General features: G+C 38.7%; 1 protein-coding gene across 1 annotated transcript in view; it reads left to right on the top strand.

Annotated features, from left to right (window-relative positions):
* LOC121370726 (tyrosine--tRNA ligase 2, cytoplasmic-like) overlaps positions 1-24,095 on the top strand; it is a 90,569-nt gene that overhangs the window by 48,670 nt on the left and 17,804 nt on the right. Inside the window, exons 12-16 of the mRNA XM_041496150.1 lie at positions 5,051-5,131; positions 8,905-8,956; positions 9,548-9,730; positions 10,687-10,772; positions 18,019-18,148. Of these exons, the coding sequence (XP_041352084.1) occupies positions 5,051-5,131; positions 8,905-8,956; positions 9,548-9,730; positions 10,687-10,772; positions 18,019-18,148 (532 nt within the window). The remainder of the gene's footprint in view (positions 1-5,050; positions 5,132-8,904; positions 8,957-9,547; positions 9,731-10,686; positions 10,773-18,018; positions 18,149-24,095) is intronic.

Raw genomic sequence — 24,095 nt, 5'->3', positions numbered from 1 at the left:
AGGGCCTACATGATCAAAATATACCAGGCCTTGTCCGAACCAAATTGTTAACAACTACGAAAAATCCTACCTTTAATTGCTGTTAGATTTCCTCCAAAGTTTGTCCAGACACAAATCTTGAAAAAACCCATTACAATGACACAGATTCCACATACCAGATGATAACCATGTCACCTATATCGACTTCGCTGAGAGCGCATAGGGAAAAAAGCATGTAATTTTGTATCAGCTGCCATTTTGACTTTTTATGGAATATTCTTCAAGAGGGGTGAAAGGATAGTACTTAATCTAACAACGTCATAACATGTTATGATATAAAAGCAAACGTGATGACGTCATATTATTATTTTATATTATTATTATTATTATTTTAATGATACCACTAGAGATCATCGATTTCATATTAATTGTGTCACATACTTTGGAGGCTTTCACCCCTCTTGAAGAGTATTCCATAAATAAGCAACATGGCAGACGACAGAAAACTGCAAATATTTTTCCCAATGCAATCTCAGCAAAGACAATATCGGCGACATCGTTGCAGTCTCGTGTGTGGAATCTGTATATTTGTAGTGGGTTTTTTGCGATTTGTGTCTGGAAAAACTTTGGAGGAAATCTAACGGCAATTAAAGGTAGGAGAGTAATTTTTTGTAGTTGTTAACAATTTGATTCGGACATTATGGTAGCCTCACTGCCATCGCTAGTGATATTCAGTGTTGAGCTAGTAAATAACTACTATTGCCATACCCGAAAAACCCCTCTGGAAAACAATATTTTAGAAAAATTATCTTGCATTTGAAATGGCTATTTTTACACAAAAAGAGCACATATTTATATGGTACAATTAAATAGAAAAAAACATAATATACTCTTCAAAAAAAGAAACGCAAAAGGGTACAAATGGGTTATAACTCCGATTTTATGTTTCCTACCGGTTCATGCTTTGTGAATATAAGGTCATTGCATGTCCCAAACACATTCCCACGGTTACATTCGATAAAACGCAGCTATTGTACAATAAAGTTCCAAAATGTGAATATTCGCAAAAACGCAGCCACGTGCAAACCATGTCACCACTGCACGTGCGTTGTCTGCACGTGCAACATGAACACCGACAGTATAAAAGTGCAGGGTGTTCGCTTGCCTGGCCTCTGTATCTGGCCGACAGTTGACAATCCAGGACATGCCATCGGCCGACTAGACGTAGGCGAATCCAGAACGGCCGTTGCCAGGGCATTCCATGTGTCCCCAAGCACCATCTCCAGACTGTGGGACCGTTACCAGCAACATGGATCAACACGTGACCTCCTAGATCCGGTCGACCACGGGTCACTACCCCCGGGCAGGACCGCTACATCTGGGTACGCCACCTTCGGGAACGATTGACTACTGCCACCTCCACAGCCGCAGCAATACCAGGTTTGCGCAGGATATCCGACCAGACCGTACGGAACCGCCTACGTGAGGTAGGAATTCGTGCCAGACGTCCAGTTCGAGGTGTCATCTTAACACCACAACACCGTCGACTCCGACTGCAGTGGTGCCAGATTCATCGACAATGGCCTCAACTGCGATGGAGACAGGTGTGGTTCAGTGACGAGTCCCGATTTCTGCTCCGACGTCATGATGGAAGATGTCGCGTGTATAGGCGTCGTGGTGAACGTTATGCGGCAAACTGCGTGCAGGAAGTGGACAGATTCGGCGGGGGTAGTGTCATGGTGTGGGCAGCCATCTCACACACTGGCAGAACTGACCTGGTCCACGTGCAGGGCAACCTGAATGCACAGGGCTACATTGACCAGATCCTCCGGCCACACATCGTTCCAGTTATGGCCAACGCCAACGCAGTGTTCCAACATGACAACGCCAGGCCTCACACAGCACGTCTCACAACGGCTTTCCTACAGAACAACAACATTAATGTCCTTCCTTGGCCATCGATATCACCGGATTTGAACCCAATTGAGCATCTATGGGACGAGTTGGACCGACGCCTCCGACAGCGACAACCACAGCCCCAGACCCTGCCCGAGCTGGCAGCAGCCTTGCAGGCCGAGTGGGCCACCATCCCCCGGGACTTCATCCGTACTCTGGTTGCTTCAATGGGCAGGCGGTGCCAGGCAGTTGTCAACACACGCGGAGGCCACACCCGGTATTGACTCCAGATGACCTTGACCTTGGTGGTGTGTCCTATCACTTACTCACAATGGACTAGAGTGAATTGTGAACAATCCTGCAACATTTGGTAATTATCGGACTCACCATTCAATAATTAAATCAATTCTCCAAATGTTACGACAATGTGGTTTTGCGTTTCTTCTTTTGAAGAGTATATTTTCAACTTCTTTTTCATATTTTTGTTTTTTAAAGAACTGTTTAACTTATTGTGTTAATCTGAGTTAATCTGATTTGTTTTATTTGTAGGAGGTTTTAGGAGAGGATAGACTTCTGCCTATTTTGAAGGAGAGAGATGTGAGAATCTACTGGGGAACAGCTACGACGGGAAAACCTCACATAGGTTATTTTGTTCCTATGTCCAAGCTTGCAGATTTTCTCAATGCAGGATGTGAGGTTAGAATGATCTACAGTTTTGTTATTACATATTACCTAAATTTACCCCAAATTGCAAGTATATTTTGAGGGTGTTCACTATTTGTTAAGCTAAGCATAAACACTATTATTACTACTCGCCCGTTATCCTTTATCCCACAAAATTGAAGGTTATGATGAATTAGTAGACATTTCGCAACTAGGTCAAGCGCAAATGATTCTAACAAAATTAGATAGTTATTTTCCTTTGCACCATTTGGAACTCAAAGGAACGGGTCAAGAACACTCCATAAAAATTGGATGTTATTCAGTGTTTTGGGTATTTAATTCTTATTTTTTATAAACGATTTTTGATATAGAAATAATGTTGATGAACAAGAATATAGAAAGATATGAAACTTGCAAATAGAAAATATTTGTCCATAAATTTCCTACAGTGAATGAAATAAAAGCAATATTTAGGACAAACATATAAATCTATATTTATTAGGTTTAGTAAATTTTACCAAATGTCATTGTAGTGAGATGCAGTAATAATATTCAATATAATTAATTAATACAGAAGTATACCAGGGCAGTGAGAGAAAAAAATAAAATGACTATTACCGTTAATAATGTACTATTTTGGTTTAAACCATACTTCTGACATCATACTATTGTCCTAGCTGAATCTAGAATTGGTCTTCGTAATATATTGTAATACATACATGTGTCACAATACAAGCTCCTGTATCTTAATGTATCCCAATGTAAACATTTTGGTAATACTCATCACTATTTCATATTGTAAATATTTGTAGCTCTTCAGCAAAGTCAAGATATTTTTTTATATATTGTGACATTTAACAAATATGACAGTAGGCAAATGTGTGTCTTTTACATTTATTTAAATACATAATATCTTCCACCTTTCGTACTTATCTTTGTCTGCCATTTGAAGAAATCTTTTTTACAGGAGATTTATTGAAATCTTGCTGATTCAATATTTTGTTAATTTATATATATATATTCAGGTAACTATTCTGTTTGCTGATCTCCATGCCTACCTTGATAACATGAAAGCCCCATGGGAGCTGCTGAAGTTGCGGACATCTTACTACGAACATGTCATCAAGGCGATGCTCAAATCTATCGGGGTGCCACTTGACAAGCTCAAGTTTGTGAGGGGAACAGACTTCCAGCTTAGCCGGTAATCACAGCTGTTTTAAAAGTTCTTACAAAGGAACACTTTGACAAGAATCTGGGAATTAAATTCTGGTAATATTTCTGTAAATGGAAATCATGGGAATCCAGTTAAATTGCAAGGTCATTAATGTTAAAAAATTAACTAAAACTTATTCTTCTAGTTCGACATCCAGTGGTCAGTAAACAAGTATAAAGTATAATATCTGTTTTCAAATAATTTTATTATTATCAAATTCTGAATTAATTAGTTACTTTGTGCATTATATAAAAACAATTCATGAAAAAAATATATATATTCTCTGGAATCTTACTACATCAAGTTTGGGAATTCATTTGGATTCTAGTAGAATTTAACCAAAGAGTGTTACTCAAGTCAATTTGGTTTTAGCATTAAACATTCAAAAAAATATATCAACTTTGTATGCAGGAGGTAAAATTAACTAATTTATATACAGTCATGTGTTAAAAGTGCTAGTTGACTCATTATTGGACTATTAATGCATGTTATGTGGTTTATTTTGGCATTAGTGAAAAACTACATATATTTTTAACTATATGATACATATTTTACACTAGTTGAAGTCGATGGGTTTGTATCTAAGGTTTTAAAGCATTGTTGCAGGAACAAAAAATTACATTTGAATTTTTTTTTTTAAATATCATACATAATCTGACCTCTGTTTCTTAGTGCCTTTACCCCTATATAGATGAACTGGTCCAAACAACCCATTTTCTTCAATTTGTAGTGAATACACACTAGATATGTACCGACTTTCTTCGGTGGTCACAGAGCACGATGCCAGAAAGGCCGGAGCTGAAGTTGTCAAACAGGTGGAACATCCTCTCCTTAGTGGGCTGCTCTACCCAGGCCTGCAGGTGAAATAAAATTTCTTTCAGAGTTAAAAATTATAAGAATATTAAACATAAATGGCTTCACCCAAATCTTCTCCCATTAAAACAATCTTTTTAAAATGTCAGTTAATATTAAGTCCTACTTTCCATTAATGAGATATTGCATGAAAGTTTTTCGATACAGTGTGCATATACACAGTAACTTTTTTTTAATATGTGATTCGTGTACAGGCATTCAGTGTGATGGAAAAAATGTCATTTGATGAGTGACTTTTCCCACTTCAATGTTTTTCAGTGTGGTGACATCTTGTGAAATCATAATGGAAATCCAACGCCATATAACTGTAAATAAAATGTGTTGAGTGCGTCATTAATAACCATTATGTCATAATAACCATGTGATAGGTAAAAGCTTCTATTTTTTTCTTTTCTCTTGATGTGACTGTATGTTTTCTCTGTTCAGGCACTCGATGAACAGCACTTAGGAGTTGATGCTCAGTTTGGCGGAGTTGACCAACGAAAAATATTTACTTATGCAGAGAAGGTAAATACATATACTCTTCAAAAAAAGAAACGCAAAAGGGTACAAATGGGTTATAACTCCGATTTTATGTTTCCTACCGGTTCATGCTTTGTGAATATAAGGTCATTGCATGTCCCAAACACATTCCCACGGTTACATTCGATAAAACACAGCTACTGTACAATAAAGTTCCAAAATGTGAATATTCGCAAAAACGCAGCCACGTGCAAACCATGTCACCACTGCACGTGCGTTGTCTGCACGTGCAACATGAACACCGACAGTATAAAAGTGCAGGGTGTTCGCTTGCCTGGCCTCTGTATCTGGCCGACAGTTGACAATCCAGGACATGCCACGTCTCGGTGAACCGCAGAGAAACAATGCCATCGGCCGACTAGACGCAGGCGAATCCAGAACGGCCGTTGCCAGGGCATTCCATGTGTCCCCAAGCACCATCTCCAGACTGTGGGACCGTTACCAGCAACATGGATCAACACGTGACCTCCCTAGATCCGGTCGACCACGGGTCACTACCCCCGGGCAGGACCGCTACATCCGGGTACGCCACCTTCGGGAACGATTGACTACTGCCACCTCCACAGCCGCAGCAATACCAGGTTTGCGCAGGATATCCGACCAGACCGTACGGAACCGCCTACGTGAGGTAGGAATTCGTGCCAGACGTCCAGTTCGAGGTGTCATCTTAACACCACAACACCGTCGACTCCGACTGCAGTGGTGCCAGATTCATCGACAATGGCCTCAACTGCGATGGAGACAGGTGTGGTTCAGTGACGAGTCCCGATTTCTGCTCCGACGTCATGATGGAAGATGTCGCGTGTATAGGCGTCGTGGTGAACGTTATGCGGCAAACTGCGTGCAGGAAGTGGACAGATTCGGCGGGGGTAGTGTCATGGTGTGGGCAGCCATCTCACACACTGGCAGAACTGACATGGTCCACGTGCAGGGCAACCTGAATGCACAGGGCTACATTGACCAGATCCTCCGGCCACACATCGTTCCAGTTATGGCCAACGCCAACGCAGTGTTCCAACATGACAACGCCAGGCCTCACACAGCACGTCTCACAACGGCTTTCCTACAGAACAACAACATTAATGTCCTTCCTTGGCCATCGATATCACCGGATTTGAACCCAATTGAGCATCTATGGGATGAGTTGGACCGACGCCTCCGACAGCGACAACCACAGCCCCAGACCCTGCCCGAGCTGGCAGCAGCCTTGCAGGCCGAGTGGGCCACCATCCCCCGGGACGTCATCCGTACTCTGGTTGCTTCAATGGGCAGGCGGTGCCAGGCAGTTGTCAACACACGCGGAGGCCACACCCGGTATTGACTCCAGATGACCTTGACCTTGGTGGTGTGTCCTATCACTTACTCACAATGGACTAGAGTGAATTGTGAACAATCCTGCAACATTTGGTAATTATCGGACTCACCATTCAATAATTAAATCAATTCTCCAAATGTTACGACAATGTGGTTTTGCGTTTCTTCTTTTGAAGAGTATATTATTCTGAAACACACAATTTCTTTTTACTTACGCAGGATGTAGCCCAGTGGTAAAGTGCTCACTTGATGCGTGGTTGGTATAAGATCGATCCCCGTCAGTGGACCCGTTGGACTATTTCTCGTTCTAGCCAGTGCACCATAATTAGCATATTAAAGGCCGTGGTATGTGCTCTTCTGTCTGTGGGATGGTTCATATAAAAGATCCTTTGCTACTAATGGGAAAAAGTATCGGGTTATATGTCAAATTACCAAATGTTTGACATCCAATAGCCGATGATTAATAAATCAATGTGCTCTATGGCCTGGTTTTTCTTCCAGTCCAAATCATGCTCCCATACTGATATGTCAAATAATGTGGTATGTGCTGTCCAGTCTTTGTGGAAAGTTCATATTAAAAGATTCCTTGTTGCTTTGAAGATAGGAAAAGCTTGATGGCAGTGGGTTTCCTCTCTCTCTCCTGCTCAACCAAGTATTGAAATAACCATAAATTAGATACCAAAAAGCCATAGTTGTTTAGTGTGCTGCTCTGTTGAGGTGTCGTTAAAACGTGTATTCCTGTTTGTACAGCAAGCTGATTTAGTAGGCTGATGCATTAAACAGTGTACCATATGTAATTATAATAAAATTGATTAAACCAACTGGTCTAGATACTGACCAGTGATTAATGAAAACTGATTCTTGGGCCATTTTATTATTTTAATGTAAGGTTTACATAGTAAAAAAAATTCTCCAGTTGATCTCGCACGATGAGGTTGTGTTTTGAGAATGTGGCGATTTCTCTCCCCCCCCCCACCCTAGGGGCTGTGCTTTGTTCGCTTGGGCGTTTGTCCAAGTACCGAATTGAGCACAACGGGGACTCGGCTACCGTGACGTTGTACTACGGAAACGAGAAGAAGAAACGCGCAACTAGTAGAAGAAGGAGGAGGCGCCCTAAGTCTACACAGGGTGAGCCTAACTTGGCGGCTCAACCGCCAGGGGCGGCTCCACCTGTTCCGAAGAGGAGGACGAGACGCGGAACGGTGCAGGGTGATCCAAACCCGGTGGCTCAACCACCGGGGGCGGTTCATTCTGCTTCACCGGATACACCCACTCGACCGAAGCACTCGCCAGGAACCATCCAGGGGGGGCCAAAGCTGTCAGCTCAACTGACAGTGGAGGCTCCTCCTGTTGAGGGAACCACACTGATGGACACGGGACACGTGGTCGTTCTCGACCCACCGGATAGTCCACCACCACCTCCGGTTGCTGTTGTTGGAGCGGAGATCCAGAGAGAGTCCAAAAGGAGGAAGATGTCTTCGGTCACCTCACCGAAGAAGTCCGACCAAACCGACTGGACTCTCGTCTGTGACAAGCTCCCAGCGAAGTATAGAGAAGCGGTCATCGGGGACTTCACCGACCCTCAACAACTTAAGGGACCCTGGTCAAACAAGCAATGGCGCCAACTTCCGTCTGGACAAGGGAAGTACCAGATCCGGGGGTCCCCTCGCTCCAAACAACTTTATGTGACAGCGCAGCAGGACGGGCTGTACAGACAAGGACTCCTGAAGGCTGAGATGCCCAACGCGACCATTCATCGAATCTTAAAGCTGGTATTGCGGGACATCTACACAGGAGCCCTTGAACGAAACATCGAGTATCTGATGGAAGGACTCCCCAACCTCTCACCTGATCAGCCCATTAACTCACCATGAGTCCTGCTGCGCCAACCTTAACTAGGACAGGTAACCTCCTTTTTGGGCCTAGTTGGACTTTAAATACTTTTCGATCGAGTTCAAAATTCGTATGTTTATTTTTTTTATAAATAGTCCAACGCAATTTACTTTGGCGCCCGTTCAATTGCTCAAATCACCTTAAAACCTTTTCGGCCGAGCAGTCTAACTTATTTTTGGGTTTAAATTCATAGTCCGGACATGATGTTAGGTGCAGTATTCTCCGTAGACGTTAGCTTTTCTAGTTAGACCCGAAGGAATCGAAATTTAGCCTGTCAGAACATGGCCCATTTTCGGTGTCTACTAGTCGGTCCGCGCAGTCGCTGGACACAACTAAATTTTTATTCCAAAATCTGCCCACTTCAAACTTATCCCCCACCCCTTTTCTGTCCTGGACTTAGTCACTGGCAAAGGCCAGAGATTATGCCCAGGACAGACATGCTTGAAACCTTCGTGGTATATGAGCATGTAAATAAATATTGGAATGGAACATAGTAAAATTGTAGTATTTGTGTCTTTATGCTGATTAACTTCCAATTGTTGTTTTTCCAGTGTTTGCCACAACTTGGATTTACAAAAAGAATACATCTAATGAATCCAATGGGTAAGATTGTTGAATCTGACTTTTAGGATTGTGTACCTCCTTTTAACAACCCAGTGGTAAGTCGGGGTTTTTTTTTTTTTTTTTGCCAGGGTGTTATTAAACATTCATTCATTCATTTGCTTGCTCATATATGTACCTACATGTAGTTTTGAAAGGATTTAAAAGAAGCTATAGTTGATTTTTGTGGATAATCCAGTTGGTCATGAAATTAAATGTCAGACCATGCAAGTAAAAATCATCTCAACTTTCTTGATTTTTCTTAAATAATAAAAAGTAATACAAAATTAATATTGAGACATTACTAAATTGGTAGATTTAGAGCAAATCAATATGAAATGATGTCAGAAGTCTGATTATGATAAGAATGAAAGAAAATGAAAAAGATTTATATGCATCTCAAACTGTATGGTTTGTAATTGAAATTTTTTGTGTGATGGTGTAATTATTCAATGTAATTTTTGTATACAATTTGTTATGACTGTTACACACTGATATATTCAGCAAAAAGATAAAAACATTTTGAAAAACTGTTTTTGCTATTGTTGAACATTTTTATGACTTTAATTATCAAGATGTTTTTGGATATTGTAGTTCCAGGTTTAACGGGGACAAAAATGAGTTCTTCCGTAGAGGATTCCAAGATAGATCTGCTTGATTCACCTGCTCAGATAAAGAAAAAGCTCCAGAAGGCGTTCTGTGAGCCAGGAAACATAGAGGATAACGGGATCCTGTCTTTCTGTAAATACGTTCTCTTCCCACTGAGCTCTACAAAAGGTATGTGATAATTATCATTCTTAACCGGCCTTGGTGGGAAATTATTACGTCCATCTCCCATCGAGTATGAGTTTTAACTGCTGAGTGGGGAGATTTGAGATCACTACACTGACGTCTGTCTCACTAACTCCTAATAACTAACATTTATCTCCCTATCCACGACATGCAGTCCAGATAGCTGAGCTTTATGTCCAGAAAAAACATGATTGAATGTTTATTGTAGCAAGGGATCTTTCATATGGACCATCCCACGGACAGCATAGCACATACACATGTACCACAGCCTTTGATATGCCAGTCGTAGTGCACTGGCTTGAACGAGAAATAGCCCAATGGGCCCACTGATGGGGATCGATTCTAGAGATGGGTGGTACTGAAATTTCAGGTTCTGTATTAGTATTTTGGGTGTGATTTACCTCAGTATTGATATGGTATTCGGTATTGATACAATACTGATACCGACATCGAGAGGTATTTCTGGTATACTCGACTTTAAATGCATACCCGAGTTAAGTCTCACCCCTTACTTTCATCTAAATAAAATTACTTTACATACAGAAGTCCCTCACCTTTCACTTCTTTTCAACTATTTTCGTTTGTGAGAGATATTGTTAGTGCTTTACTAAATGACGAATAACATTTTTCATTACCAAAATATCGTATTTTTAAATTTGCTCAGTACGGTAAATCGGTATTGATATGATACCGATACCGAATGCTATATATGGTATACCTCCCAGCTCTAATCAATCCCAAACAGACGGTGCATCAAGCGAGCGCTTTACCACTGGGCTTCATCTCGGCCCATGCTTTGTCAGAATTACACTTGTTACTAAAATTTAGTAACATTCAAGCAGTCTGCACAGTATTTTTAATACTTCAATTATAATATTTTCGTGGGTTTATTATAGTTAAACTGTGTAATAATCATAAATGACAACTCCTCCTTTTTGCAGAATTTTGTGTAAAGAGGTCTAAGGATTTTGGAGGAGACATAACCTATCATTCATACGAGGAACTGGAAAAATCCTTTGCTAAAGAGGTATGTAAAAAAAATATGTATATAACATAGGAAACGCCTTTTTAAATCTTTCTTTGATAATAGTAGCTTGAAATTTAAATAATTCTGTGAAATAAAGTCACATGTTATTTTTATTTCTAACTGATAACAACTGCATGTTTTGGATTTACCATAGTTTGACACTCAATAGCCAGTGTATTTTTTGTGTTGGGGTGTCGTTAAACATCTGTTCTGTTCTGTTCTGTTCTTATGCTATTCTATGCTATTCCTATGCTGCCACTTACATTAAAGCAAAGTGAGTTGGTGCTCTGGCTTAAAGGTGGATAACTCCAAATAAACTTACTTTTTAATTTTATTACTCAAGAGCAGGACGTAGCCCAGTGGTAAAGCGCTCGTCTGATGTGCGGTCGGTCTAGGATCCATCCCCATCGGTGAGCTCATTGGGCTATTTCCTGTTCCAGGCAGTGCACCATGACTGGTATATCATAGGCTGTGGTATGTGCTATCCTGTCTAGGATGAAGCGTAAAAATAACTCCAAAGGTTTTTGGTCAACAATTAATTTTGTTTTGGTAGGTCACTTAGCAAATGGCTGTACTTTCTAAAAATAACAGTCACATGGTTCTTATCATGAGTGTTATTTAATATGTAAAATATCAACTGAGTGGTTTGCCAAATATCACTTAACTAGATGAGGTTGATATTTTACATGATAAAAAACCCACGAGTAGTGAATTCTATTTATCCTGGGGTGGGACGTGGTGTTTTTGACAGAATGTATAGAAACTGGATTGAAATCCATTCAAAAGTGAATAGTGGAGTACAACCTTAAATGACCATTGTCAAACAATATCATAATGTAATGTATTTTTCTGTTTTAAGTTGCTGGTTTAAGATAAACATGCTTACATTTAATTGTCAGAGCAAACACAATATTATTGTTTCTATGTTTTAATTATATTTTTTTAATGTTTTAACTTAGTATTCTAGCAGACTGTCACGGGGATTCTATAATTCCCGTAACCGAATAAAACACGATTATCAAAATGTCTCTCCTACTTGTATATCTATTAGATCTCTCTGTAACAGGCTGTTAAACCTAGTATGGCTCGTCTCTAGGTATGATCAGAGATACGATCTTATATAAAGTATATATAATATAGCACGTTAGTTCTCTAGAAAACACAACAAAAACACAATACACTTTGGAATCTGTATTCATCTACACTGACAAATGTACAGCCGTAGTAGTCAATTAATAACAACAATAATAACAACCCAGAACTGATCACTTAATTAGTTAATCTCTAGGTGTCTAGTTACACAATATGCGAATCACTTCACCGTTACACCACACCCACACGTGTGATAATTGAGAAACGCTTCTAGGAGAAGTTAATTAATAAAGGAATTACAACACCATTCCTAACTGGTTAATTTATAATTAACCCTTACTACTCGTTCAGTAACATGTGATAATTTAGAACGCTTCTTGGGGAACTTAATTAATAAAGGAATTACAGCTCTATTCCTAACGGGTTAATTTTTAATTAACCCTAACTACTCTTCAGTAATCTTGTAACACAGAATTAATACTTATCACAATAAAGACAATAACCTACAGTTTACCCAGGTCGGCTGGGATGACTGGCTAAGCTTTATATTACCAAATACTCATATAATGTTAGAACAATAAGTCTACGATTTACTTCGTCAGATGACCGAAGACACTGTCTAAAGAATATTGGTATAATACCGTATTAAAATATTTAAGTCACATCAATCACATCAAGGTTATACACAGAGCAGAAATGATATTTACCAAAGTCCAAACGGACTAACGTTCCTCCGGAGCCTTCCTAATCGTTCTCCTAGATATCTCTAAATCCTAGCTATTTATTTCAAAATCAGAATTGGCCTGGGGGAACAAGGCGGCACCTCACGTATCATCTCATATTTCATCTCTACTAGAGTCGGTATTATTTCTCTCTGATCGTCAGACTACTGACGCCATCGTCGCCAAAATCACGGTCGTCGAAACCGCACTCGCAGAGGTATTACGTAACTACTCGCCACATGGCCTCCACAGCGGGGCTAAGTGCATATTGGAACGCCAGATCGAGGATGGTCGCGCAGAAGTCTTACGTAACAGTTGTCCACCTGGGCTACGGGCAATAAACTGCACACGGCCCTCTAACACAATTAAAATCGCCACAGGCGAAACAAATTAAGAGCATGTTCCGTGACACACCCCCACCTCAAAAAGGATATTTCCTCTACTCTAGGAATAGGGAAATATACTACATTAAAACAAAGGGGTGCGTTAACCGACGCATACGGGCATTTATAACACATGTAATAATAAGGTGACTACCAGTAATCACACTGAGTCTCTGAGTCCCTGGTATACAAAATAAAATATATATAAACAAAACAGAAATAAAGAATGTCAACACATTATCATAACGTTCAACTTCGGGACAGGGCATCAGCGATTACATTGGATGTGCCCTTGATATGTCCAATGGTAATTGGGAATTCCTGCAGAAGAAGACTCCATCTCAAAACTCTCTGGTTGGAGGCTTTCATTAGGATGGTCCAGTCCGTCTTCATCTTCTGGGAACAGCACAGCTCCAGCACCCACGTCACTGGCACCCATAGCTAGCTTGAAACGCACTCGGTAGTCTGGTGCTGCCATCACGGGAGACGAGTAGCGCCTCTGCTTGAGATGGTTGAATGACTTCTCGCATTCACCTGACCAATGGAACTTCGCTTCCTTCTTTCTCAGCGTCGCACGTTTTCCAGGTTTTCTCCGATAGGCATGCTGTCGAATCTGTGTAGCGTTGGGTTCCAAGCGCACATCTTGGCTTAAGGTGTCGGTAACCGTTGGAAGGTCCCGACAAATGGAAACATTGTCTTGTATCAATGTAGTCAGCTTTGCTCGCTGGGGGTTCAAGTCTGCTAGAATCTGGCCGTTGGCCAACTTGACCTCTGCAGTCTTGACGTCATCACAGGAAATTGAGTGTCTCTCAATTTGGACCGGTCTCTCTGGAACTATCGGCAGTCTGTCAAAATAACCTTTTAGCAAATTGATGTGACAATACCTACTTTTCCTAACCCTATCAGGAGTGTTTATCATATACCCTGTCTCATTAACTCGTTTGTGCACAACATAGGGCCCGAAATACCTATTCTGCACAGAACCCCGTTTAATGGGAAGGTACAGCAGCACCTTATCCCCTGGTTTAAATTCCCGACTCTTAGCCTTCCTATCAAACACTGATTTTATTTTGCTCTGAGCATGGCTCAGTTGCGTCCTAGCTAGTTCGGTCGCCGGCAACCTCCGATTTCTAACTCTCTTATTTATTAATGCTCCCTTGTCCACAGTTAACAAGGTAGTGCGAGCTGCCAACAAAATTGGATCAGCCCCCTGCTCTAGTACTAACTCTTGTCTAATACAAGGTAAGTCCCCTCTATCAAAACACAACTGGTTCAATTCCCCTCTGCGGGAGATCAACATGTTCTACCACATTTACTTTGTCAGTTGACTTATCTACCATTTTACTGACAACCTCATCCACTCCACTTTCATGGCTCACACACGTATCAGACAAATCACAAATATCCTCTAGATCCCGTGATAACCTACTGGTCATATCCCTAGTCATTACACACGCAGGATATTTAATCTCATCAACCTCACACTCTTCAATTGCTAACGTGCTGTCTTTAATTAACAGTTGGTCACATTTCGGCTGACAACACTGACTAGTCAAATCATTTCCCAACAAAACTCCTATGTTTTCAACAGGCAAGTCCTTCACAACACCCATAATGACTGGTCCCGTCACAAACTTCGAACACAAGAAAACCTTATGTAACCTGACAACCATATTTTCTCCAGTAACCGAGGTTAAAACCAAACTACGTCCTATGTCTGAATTTTCAATACCAGCTAAACACTCTTGCGTTATCAGACTCTGACTACACCCGGTATCTCTATAGATTGATATTGCCTTAGGACACAACTCTTGTTTCACATCACAAACCATACCAGTGGACACATACGGGTTTACTTTCTCTGCCATGGGACTAACCATTAACTCTCTCGCTAACGGAGCTGACCTCACTAAACCGACCACTTGCGCATTATCGCGTTTCCTTTTAAAACAGTCCCCGATAAGATGGTTATCCTTTTTACAGTAACTGCAATGTGGACGAAAAGTTCGTGCATTGGCTGATAATGCAGGTCTATCCTTACTTTGCCCACCAGGTGCATTCCTTGCCTGACTAGCTGACCAACTAGATGACTCTCCCCGATAGTTACTTTCCCGGGAAAAACCTGGCTGAAATTTCTTCTTATCACCCTGTTGTAAAGAGCTACCCGGTACTGCCTGAGCTTTGTGTATTAACACGTAATCATCTGCCACTATACCTGCCTCCTCTATCTTTTTGACATCACGATCCTTTAAATGAATACGTAAGCTAACTGGTAATCCATTTTTAATGTCCTGTAAGATCAACAACTCCCATAACTCGGTATATGACTCTACCTGATGAGAAACAACCCATTTATCAAACATCCCTGCCTTCTTAGAAAAAAAAAAAAAAAAAAAAAATAAAAAAAAAAAAAATCCACAAACTCACTATAAGACTGACCCTGCGTTTTTCTCAACTCGCTATACCGTAAACGATAATCCTCAGGTCGTAATTCATAAGCCCTCAACACTGCAGCCTTAACTAAGTCGTACTGACTTGCTCGCTCATCACTCATTGAATTATATGCTATACTAGCCTTCCCCTTAAACTTAGACACGGCTAACAATGTCCACTTAGACTCCGGCCAATTTAGCTGCCCGTTCAAAAAGTTGAAAGAACATATCTATCTCCTCGTCATCAAATACCGGCACTGATCTATAAGCCTCTGACATGTTAAACCCATTTCCGGCTTCTCGTCTGACTTCTTCAGTATTCAACTTTAACTCATGTTCCACTTTTAATTTTGCTAACTGGAATTCTCTATCCCTATGTCTATCGTCTCTATCCCTCTCTTCTCTTTCTCTCTCTCTCTCTCTATCCCTCTCTCTATCTTCTCTATCCCTATCTCTATCTTCTCTATCTCTATCTTCTTTTTCTCTCTCTCTCTCTATCCCTCTCTTCTCTTTCTCTCTCTCTCTATCTAATGCACGTTCTTCTCTTTCTCTCTCTTTCTCTTCTCTATCCCTATCTCTATCTCTCTCTTCTCTCTCTCTATCTAACTCAAGCTTTTTAAAAGCTAATTGTTGTTCCACACTTAACTCATTTATCTCTATCTCTGGAACAATCTCACTGTCTTCCATAACAGGCCTATCACCAAAAACTTCCTGGATAATAATTGTCTTTATATCACCTAAGGTTTTAGCTGATGTTAAATCAATTTCTCGCTCACCCGCGATTTCAACTAACTCGGCCTTACGTGCTCGCTTAATCTCCACTACACTGAGCGTAGGCCTATCCAGCAAATTCTTATCCATGTTTAGATATGACGCACTTATTATTAATTAATTTTCTAGTGAACAACGTGCTACTTCGAGTAAATTTGTAAAATTAATTTATAAAGCCCCCATTTACAAACAATACTTTTTTAAATATGCATGTCCCGTTTCAGATCCGGGACGAGCGCCCCAATTTTCTACTCCTGTCACGGGGATTCTATAATTCCCGTAACCGAATAAAACACGATTATCAAAATGTCTCTCCTACTTGTATATCTATTAGATCTCTCTGTAACAGGCTGTTAAACCTAGTATGGCTCGTCTCTAGGTATGATCAGAGATACGATCTTATATAAAGTATATATAATACAGCACGTTAGTTCTCTAGAAAACACAACAAAAACACAATACACTTTGGAATCTGTATTCATCTACGCTGACAAATGTACAGCCGTAGTAGTCAATTAATAACAACAATAATAACAACCCAGAACTGATCACTTAATTAGTTAATCTCTAGGTGTCTAGTTACACAATATGCGAATCACTTCACCGTTACACCACACCCACACGTGTGATAATTGAGAAACGCTTCTAGGAGAAGTTAATTAATAAAGGAATTACAACACCATTCCTAACTGGTTAATTTATAATTAACCCTTACTACTCGTTCAGTAACGTGTGATAATTTAGAACGTTTCTTGGGGAACTTAATTAATAAAGGAATTACAGCTCTATTCCTAATGGGTTAATTTTTAATTAACCCTAACTACTCTTCAGTAATCTTGTAACACAGAATTAATACTTATCACAATAAAGACAATAACCTACAGTTTACCCAGGTCGGCTGGGATGACTGGCTAAGCTTTATATTACCAAATACTCATATAATGTTAGAACAATAAGTCTACGATTTACTTCGTCAGATGACCGAAGACACTGTCTAAAGAATATTGGTATAATACAGTATTAAAATATTTAAGTCACATCAATCACATCAAGGTTATACACAGAGCAGAAATGATATTTACCAAAGTCCAAACGGACTAACGTTCCTCCGGAGCCTTCCTAATCGTTCTCCTAGATATCTCTAAATCCTAGCTATTTATTCCAAAATCAGAATTGGCCTGGGGGAACAAGGCGGCACCTCACGTATCATCTCATATTTCATCTCTACTAGAGTCGATATTATTTCTCTCTGATCGTCAGACTACTGACGCCATCGTCGCCAAAATCACGGTCGTCGAAACCGCACTCGCAGAGGTATTACGTAACTACTCGCCACATGGCCTCCACAGCGGGGCTAAGTGCATATTGGAACGCCAGATCGAGGATGGTCGCGCAGAAGTCTTACGTAACAAGTTGTCCACCTGGGCTACGGGCAATAAACTGCACACGGCCCTCTAACACAATTAAATCGCCACAGACGAAACAAATTAAGAGCATGTTCCGTGACACAGACACTTTGTATTAATTTTGTAATTTGGCAAGGATTAATTGTGATAACATTTTCTTTGATATAAAACTAAACTGATGTGGATTTAAATGTGGGCCAATTGGCCCAGATGCCTTTCATTTTAGGTCAATTAATTCTACTTATTTGTGTAAAGTGAAGAATCTTCATATCAGTGCATTGCTACCAAACAACATTGCATTTATGTCCAAAAAAAACCCATCCTAAATCTGCTTTTGCTATATGTGTAATCTACTTACATCCTCTGATCCCTGGCCAGCTGTTTTGTTTTATGAGTTTCATAAATATCCAGACAATGATAGAAAATATTGCTGATTACAGGAACTGCACCCTGGAGACTTGAAGTCTGCCATGGAGGTTTACTTAAATCAGCTCCTCGATCCTATCAGAAAGGAATTTGAATCACCCGAGTTGAAAAAAATAACGGCAGAAGCTTATCCAAGCAAAACAAGTAAGCAGTTACAGGACTTCTAGATTATGGTAGCCCCACTCCCATGGCTAGTGATATTCAATGTTCGGCTAGTAAATAACTACTATTGCCATGCCCGACAGCTAGTCAATTATTTTTGGATCAAATGTTGCAGTTACATCTATTTTGTAAATATTAATATCCTGTCCCTACCCCAACCCCCCAATGTTAGTGTTTTTAACCTCTATCTCCCTCTTTAGGTGACATATCTGATTATTACTATTATTTAGTAAAATTGTATTAACTTGAAGTAAACTAGGGCTAGTGAATTTTTAATCATGGCTAGTAAAAAAATTAAATCGCTGATCCCATGGCTAGTGGATTTTATAAAAATTCTAGAAGCTCTGCAGTTAGGATATTTAATGCTATGTACATGTATTTCTTTTTATACCTGAAACAGGCACTCTTAACAAAACAGAAGATTTTAGCCGTTCGATGGAGTGTTCAGGGTCATTCTCATTGTGCGATTAGTCACACTGACTTGTCGCATACAATTAAATAATACTGTGAGAAACCTAAATCAGAACGACATTACTCTTAGATGACAAGTCATTTCGAAGTTGTTTTGATTAGAATATTTCCTATTTCTGACGAATATAATCGTAAGCTCTCAGCCAATTAAATCCAGGGCTAGCTTAAATGTCCTTTGACTGCATGAATGAATGTACAAAAATACAGGCAGGGGACCTGGGGGAATAGAGCCCCTAGTAATTCTGAATAAAAAATATTATTGGTAGCAGATCTTAAGGCAGAGATGAATTGTGCAGGAAATTGCATTTTAGGACATCTAGTGTTAAACATTTTATAGGGAAGCATAGTCCTGACACACACACCCCTAGAAACTTTGTTTTCCCAGTCAGCACCCCACCCCACTCAATATGTACATGCCTCCATCATGCCTGAAATGCATCGGCTACTGGTTGTCAGATCATTACACATTATTAGTGATGTTCCAAGATGCTAGTTCTGAAGGTTTTATTGAGAGGATGACACTTTATATTGGCAAATTATTTATTTAAAAGAATGTTGAAGCTAGGTATTGTATAAAACTATTATCTGTAAACACACATAGTGCTAGTTTGTTGAGGTGGTGGGTTTTTTAATTATTTGTTTGTTTTTCCCCAGTTATCTTGGATAACCGTGTAAATAGATGACATATATTTATTTTAGAAACTTTTACCTAGTTTAAAATAGTTAACAAAATATTTTATAGTTAGCAATTAACACAAATGTTCTCTTTTCTTTCAGACTGATTTTCGAACAAATGAAGCCTGTGTTGCGGAATGGCAGAACAGTCCATTGGTTATAAAACTAGAACCCGCCAAGTGCAAGACATTGAAGTGTTCACCTATTAAATAAACACAAACTAGACCATTGTTTTATAATGACATTTTATCACACAAGAAGGTCTTAACAGATTCAGTTTTTAAAAAATCAAATACAGTTAATACTTGATTTAAAAGAGTAGTGTAGTATATTTGACTGAAGCATGTTTAAAAATTTTAAAAACTTTAAATTTTAAATCATTTTGCTAATTATCAACCAGTATTGGGTCTGAAATGGATTTGTACGACAAAGATGAATTATATTTACAAAATTGCTTTTCATTTGATAATGATATAATGGATTTGACTTAATTGTATATTTAAAATTTCAAAATCATTTAAAATTATTTTGCTATTTACCAATTTCCGCTTTGAAATTGATATATACCACAAAGATGAGCTTTTTGTAGAAGACTTCTTTTCATTTATCAAAGTTGTATATATTTTTGTTTAAAAAAAAAAAAAAAAAAAAATATATATATATATATTATTCATTTGACTAATTATTGAGTCGGCACTCACCACACAACAACAAATCCCTGCTGTTAAAAACTTCGCCCTCTCTAAAGTTTGACAGCCGAAGTGTCGTCGCTCTATGATTTTGACCTCGCGTGAGGCCTGTATATATATATATTTAAAAAATATATATTTAATCAATCAATCAGTTAATGATACTAAATGTACTGTGTTATCTATTAGATGTTAGACCCTATATTCTCAATGTCTGGAGTATGGGAAAACGCGTCAAGTTATACTAACAATTTAATACACTGTGTATAAAATATACTGTGTTCAGTTTTCACTAGGGATATAGTAAACATATGTCATGATAAACAATTTGTGCACATCTTAAATTTGTGCAACATTACATTGTGATCAATGGATATATGCGCTTTGGATGTCCCATAGGCCCCTAGTGGCCATTCAAATATTATACCCACCTACCCCTTCGAGCGTTACGTAATATTTGAATGCCCCCGTCCGCACTATATGTTATCCATCGAACATTGTGAATAAATACATTAACTGCTTTACTTGACATGTTTTTGTTTTGTTGTTGAAGGTGGGGTCTTTTTTCGACAATTAGATGACAATATCAAACTTAAGGCTACAAATTCAGACTTTTTTAATGTAACAATTTACAAAAGTAGACAGTTTGGAACATTACAGGTTACCCTGACTACAAAATGTTTTTCAAATCCACAGACATGTACGCATCAACGTCTCCACCAGGGGCGTAGAGTGATCTGGACCTGGGGGGTTCGAATATGAACCAAGTCGACCTTTTTCTATTTTGTTTTTGCACCACCAGAAACTCCATATGTATAAACCTGTATGTTTTAGTTCTGAAAGCGAACCATTTGCTTCAGCTGGGGGTTCGTCCACATTTTATTTACGGTTATATGGCGTCAGACATATGGTTAAGGACCACACAGATATTGAGAGGAAACCGTTGTTGCTACTTCATGGGCTACTCTTTTCAATTAGCAGCAAGGGATCTTTTATATGCACCAAAGAAAGAAAGAAAGAAATGTTTTATTTAACGACGCACTCAACACATTTTATTTTCGGTTATATGGCGTCAGACATATGGTTACGGTGCAATACAATACAATGCAATGCAATACAATGCAATACAATACAAAATGCTTTATAATTTATTTCCATACTTACATATGGTGTATATATAATTATACAATGCACATATAAACACGGTTTGGTGACCCAGCAATAGTAAAGCTAGTGATACAAATAACGAATGACTAAATACATGCATTAAACAAAATAAAACAATTTATGGTTATAAGTGCTGCAGTGACTTGCCACCTATCATTTGATAGTTGTTGTTTGAAGGTTTTTTTTTTTTTTTTAATAACCTAGTTCTTGCTGAATTCATGTCCCAACAGAGCTTTGCTATTGTTACAAGATGGGCAGCAGGGCGGTTGATATTATAGTAGTATTTATCATAGTTGTTCATGGATTGAAATGCAGTTAACTCATCTATGAGTTTGTAAAAACGTTTTTGTCTTGTTAGTTTAAGTTCAGAACAATTAATGAGAAAATGTGATTGATCTTTTTTGATCAATAATTTTAATATTTTCAATAGCCAAAATCCTACATTTAAATAAAGCTGAGCGAACTTTACAATTATATGGCTGATATTATAAACGGCTTCAACTTTGGTCAAAGGAAAATCAATTGATAATAAGATTTTATAAATTAGAAAAAAAACTACGACACAAAAAGTGTTACTATCGGCCCGGGCTCTCCAACAAAACGCATCTTTATTGACAACTCAGTTAGTATATATTACATGCCATACATAACTGTACGTATTTATGTCCTTGTTTACCTTTCCATATTCCTTAGCTACCTTTACATTACCAGATGGTTCTAGCCCCTACCCCCAACACACATATCAATAAGGAGAGTGCTAGAGGTGTCCGAGCTACAAATTTATGGTTTTTCAATGTCTTTGTATTATTCTATATATATATAGAGGAAACAGATTGTATTGTCAATCAAGGGAAAGCTTTCAGCACGCTGTCCTGGGCATATACCTCAGCTATCTGGGCTGCATATCCAGGACAGTGAGATAGCTGTTAGTCGTTAGCAATATTAGTATATAAAATGTAAACTGTATAGACCCGCAAACCCAGTGAAATTAAAGTTTTATTTTTGATGCAGGTCTAGAACATCGTTAGCTAGCTATCGATTCACCACACTGCCTATTAACGCGTAGCATATAAAAAGAACGGTTGTTAAAAAGGTGATTTCAAAATCATTGCCATCTTCAATATTGCATACGAGGACATATTTTAAAATAATGTGCACCGGTATTATTGTTTAATGGATGTACAGTCCCCAGTTGTTTAAAACTACTCATAAAACAAGCGGTTTTTTTAAAGCAAGATAAGCATTGCATTAAAAACAAAACAGAGAACTCTGACAAACTTAGGGGCTCTGCATCTGATTTGGAACAGGAAAGTGTTTATTGCAATGTAACAACAATTTGTTCGCAGTTGCATATTTTATTTTGCACAGGTTTAATATGGCGTTTTTTGTTAAAAAATTAGGTTTTTTTTTTAAAAGTAGGACTATAGTGCCGGTGATCGGCGCACCCGCAATGTCCGAACCACATTGTTGGCAACTACAAAAAATTACTCTCCTACCTTTTTGCCATTTTCCAGCAAGTTTGTCCAGACACAAATCCATAAAAAAAAACCATTACAAAGGCACATTCCACATGACACGGACTGTAACGATGTCGCCAGTTGTTTTGCTGAGATGCATTGCCATAGGGAAAAATACAATTTTCTGCATGGCCATGTTACGGTTTAGGATACTAATCCAAGACCGGTGAAAAAAGTAATGATGAAGTGATGCACAATTACTATGAAATCGATGATCTCTAGTGGTATCATTAAAAAATAATTTAATTCCAAATAATAAGACGTACGGTTTGCTTTTATATCTAACAGTTATGACATTGTTAGAAAGTCCTATCATATCACAGGACTTGAAGTTTCCATAAAAGTCGTTATACAAAATTATGCTATTTCCCTATAATCTCAGCGAAAAGATATAGGTGACAAATCATTGGTATGTGAAATCTGTATCTTTTAATGGTTTTTTCAAGATTTGTGTCTGGGTTGCTTTGGAGGAAATCTAACGGTCGTAGGCCTATTTTTCTGTTGTTAACAATTTGCCGACAATATGTAAAAAAACCATTTCTATGTGAACACTGTGAAATACTTAATAAAATGTGTCTCTCACCAATGAAGCATGCATAATCTGAAGTGCACTACAAATTTTGTAGTAAATAAACATTTTAAAATGGTTTAAAAAATATTACTATGAAAATGAACGATCACATGTGACCCATCTCATAATCAGTTTTGGAATCGTTTTCTTGAGTGGCACAGTAGCCCGAAACTTTGACTGTAAGAGAGCTAGAAGGAATTTTACGCACTCTTTTCAGTCCCTGACCAAGCTATGTATTTTTTTCTACGTTCCCACTGTGAAATACTTAATAAAATTTGTCTCTCACCAATGAAACAGTGCATATGTTTGAATTAAATACTTTTAAATTGATTTATGTCGAGTAAATTAAACATTTTAAATATGGTGTAAAACATACTACTATGAAACCCGAACGCACCACATGTAACCCAAACTCATGATCAGTTTCGGAATCGTTTTCTTGAGTGGCACAGTACCGCAGATGCATACATGTTCATTGTCATGCATGGCTAAGATGCTTACATGGATTTTATTTTTCTCGGGTAGATTGTGCACACACGTGGATCTTATTTCGCTTTTATTTTTTATAACAATGTGACAATTGTGAACTGGAATGACTGTCAATTAAGGTGTAAAATTTTCGTTTTCTTTGCATTTGTCTATGTTTTCCTTTTCAGTTTAAATAAAAATAACCGAACAAAAATAATTACATTTATACTGTTTACTATAATTTAAAAATGCGGGAAAGGTGTTTTTAGACTGGTTTTAACATTCTTAATATCAATAAGGCTGACCTACTTCGCGTTTATATATACGAAAACAGGTGAATGATTTATTTTGAAATTATGATATAATTATTG

The sequence above is a fragment of the Gigantopelta aegis genome, chromosome 4 (genome assembly GCF_016097555.1).
Source record: "Gigantopelta aegis isolate Gae_Host chromosome 4, Gae_host_genome, whole genome shotgun sequence".
NCBI lineage: Eukaryota > Metazoa > Mollusca > Gastropoda > Neomphalida > Peltospiridae > Gigantopelta > Gigantopelta aegis.
This window is presented reverse-complemented; position numbering and strand designations above follow the sequence as displayed.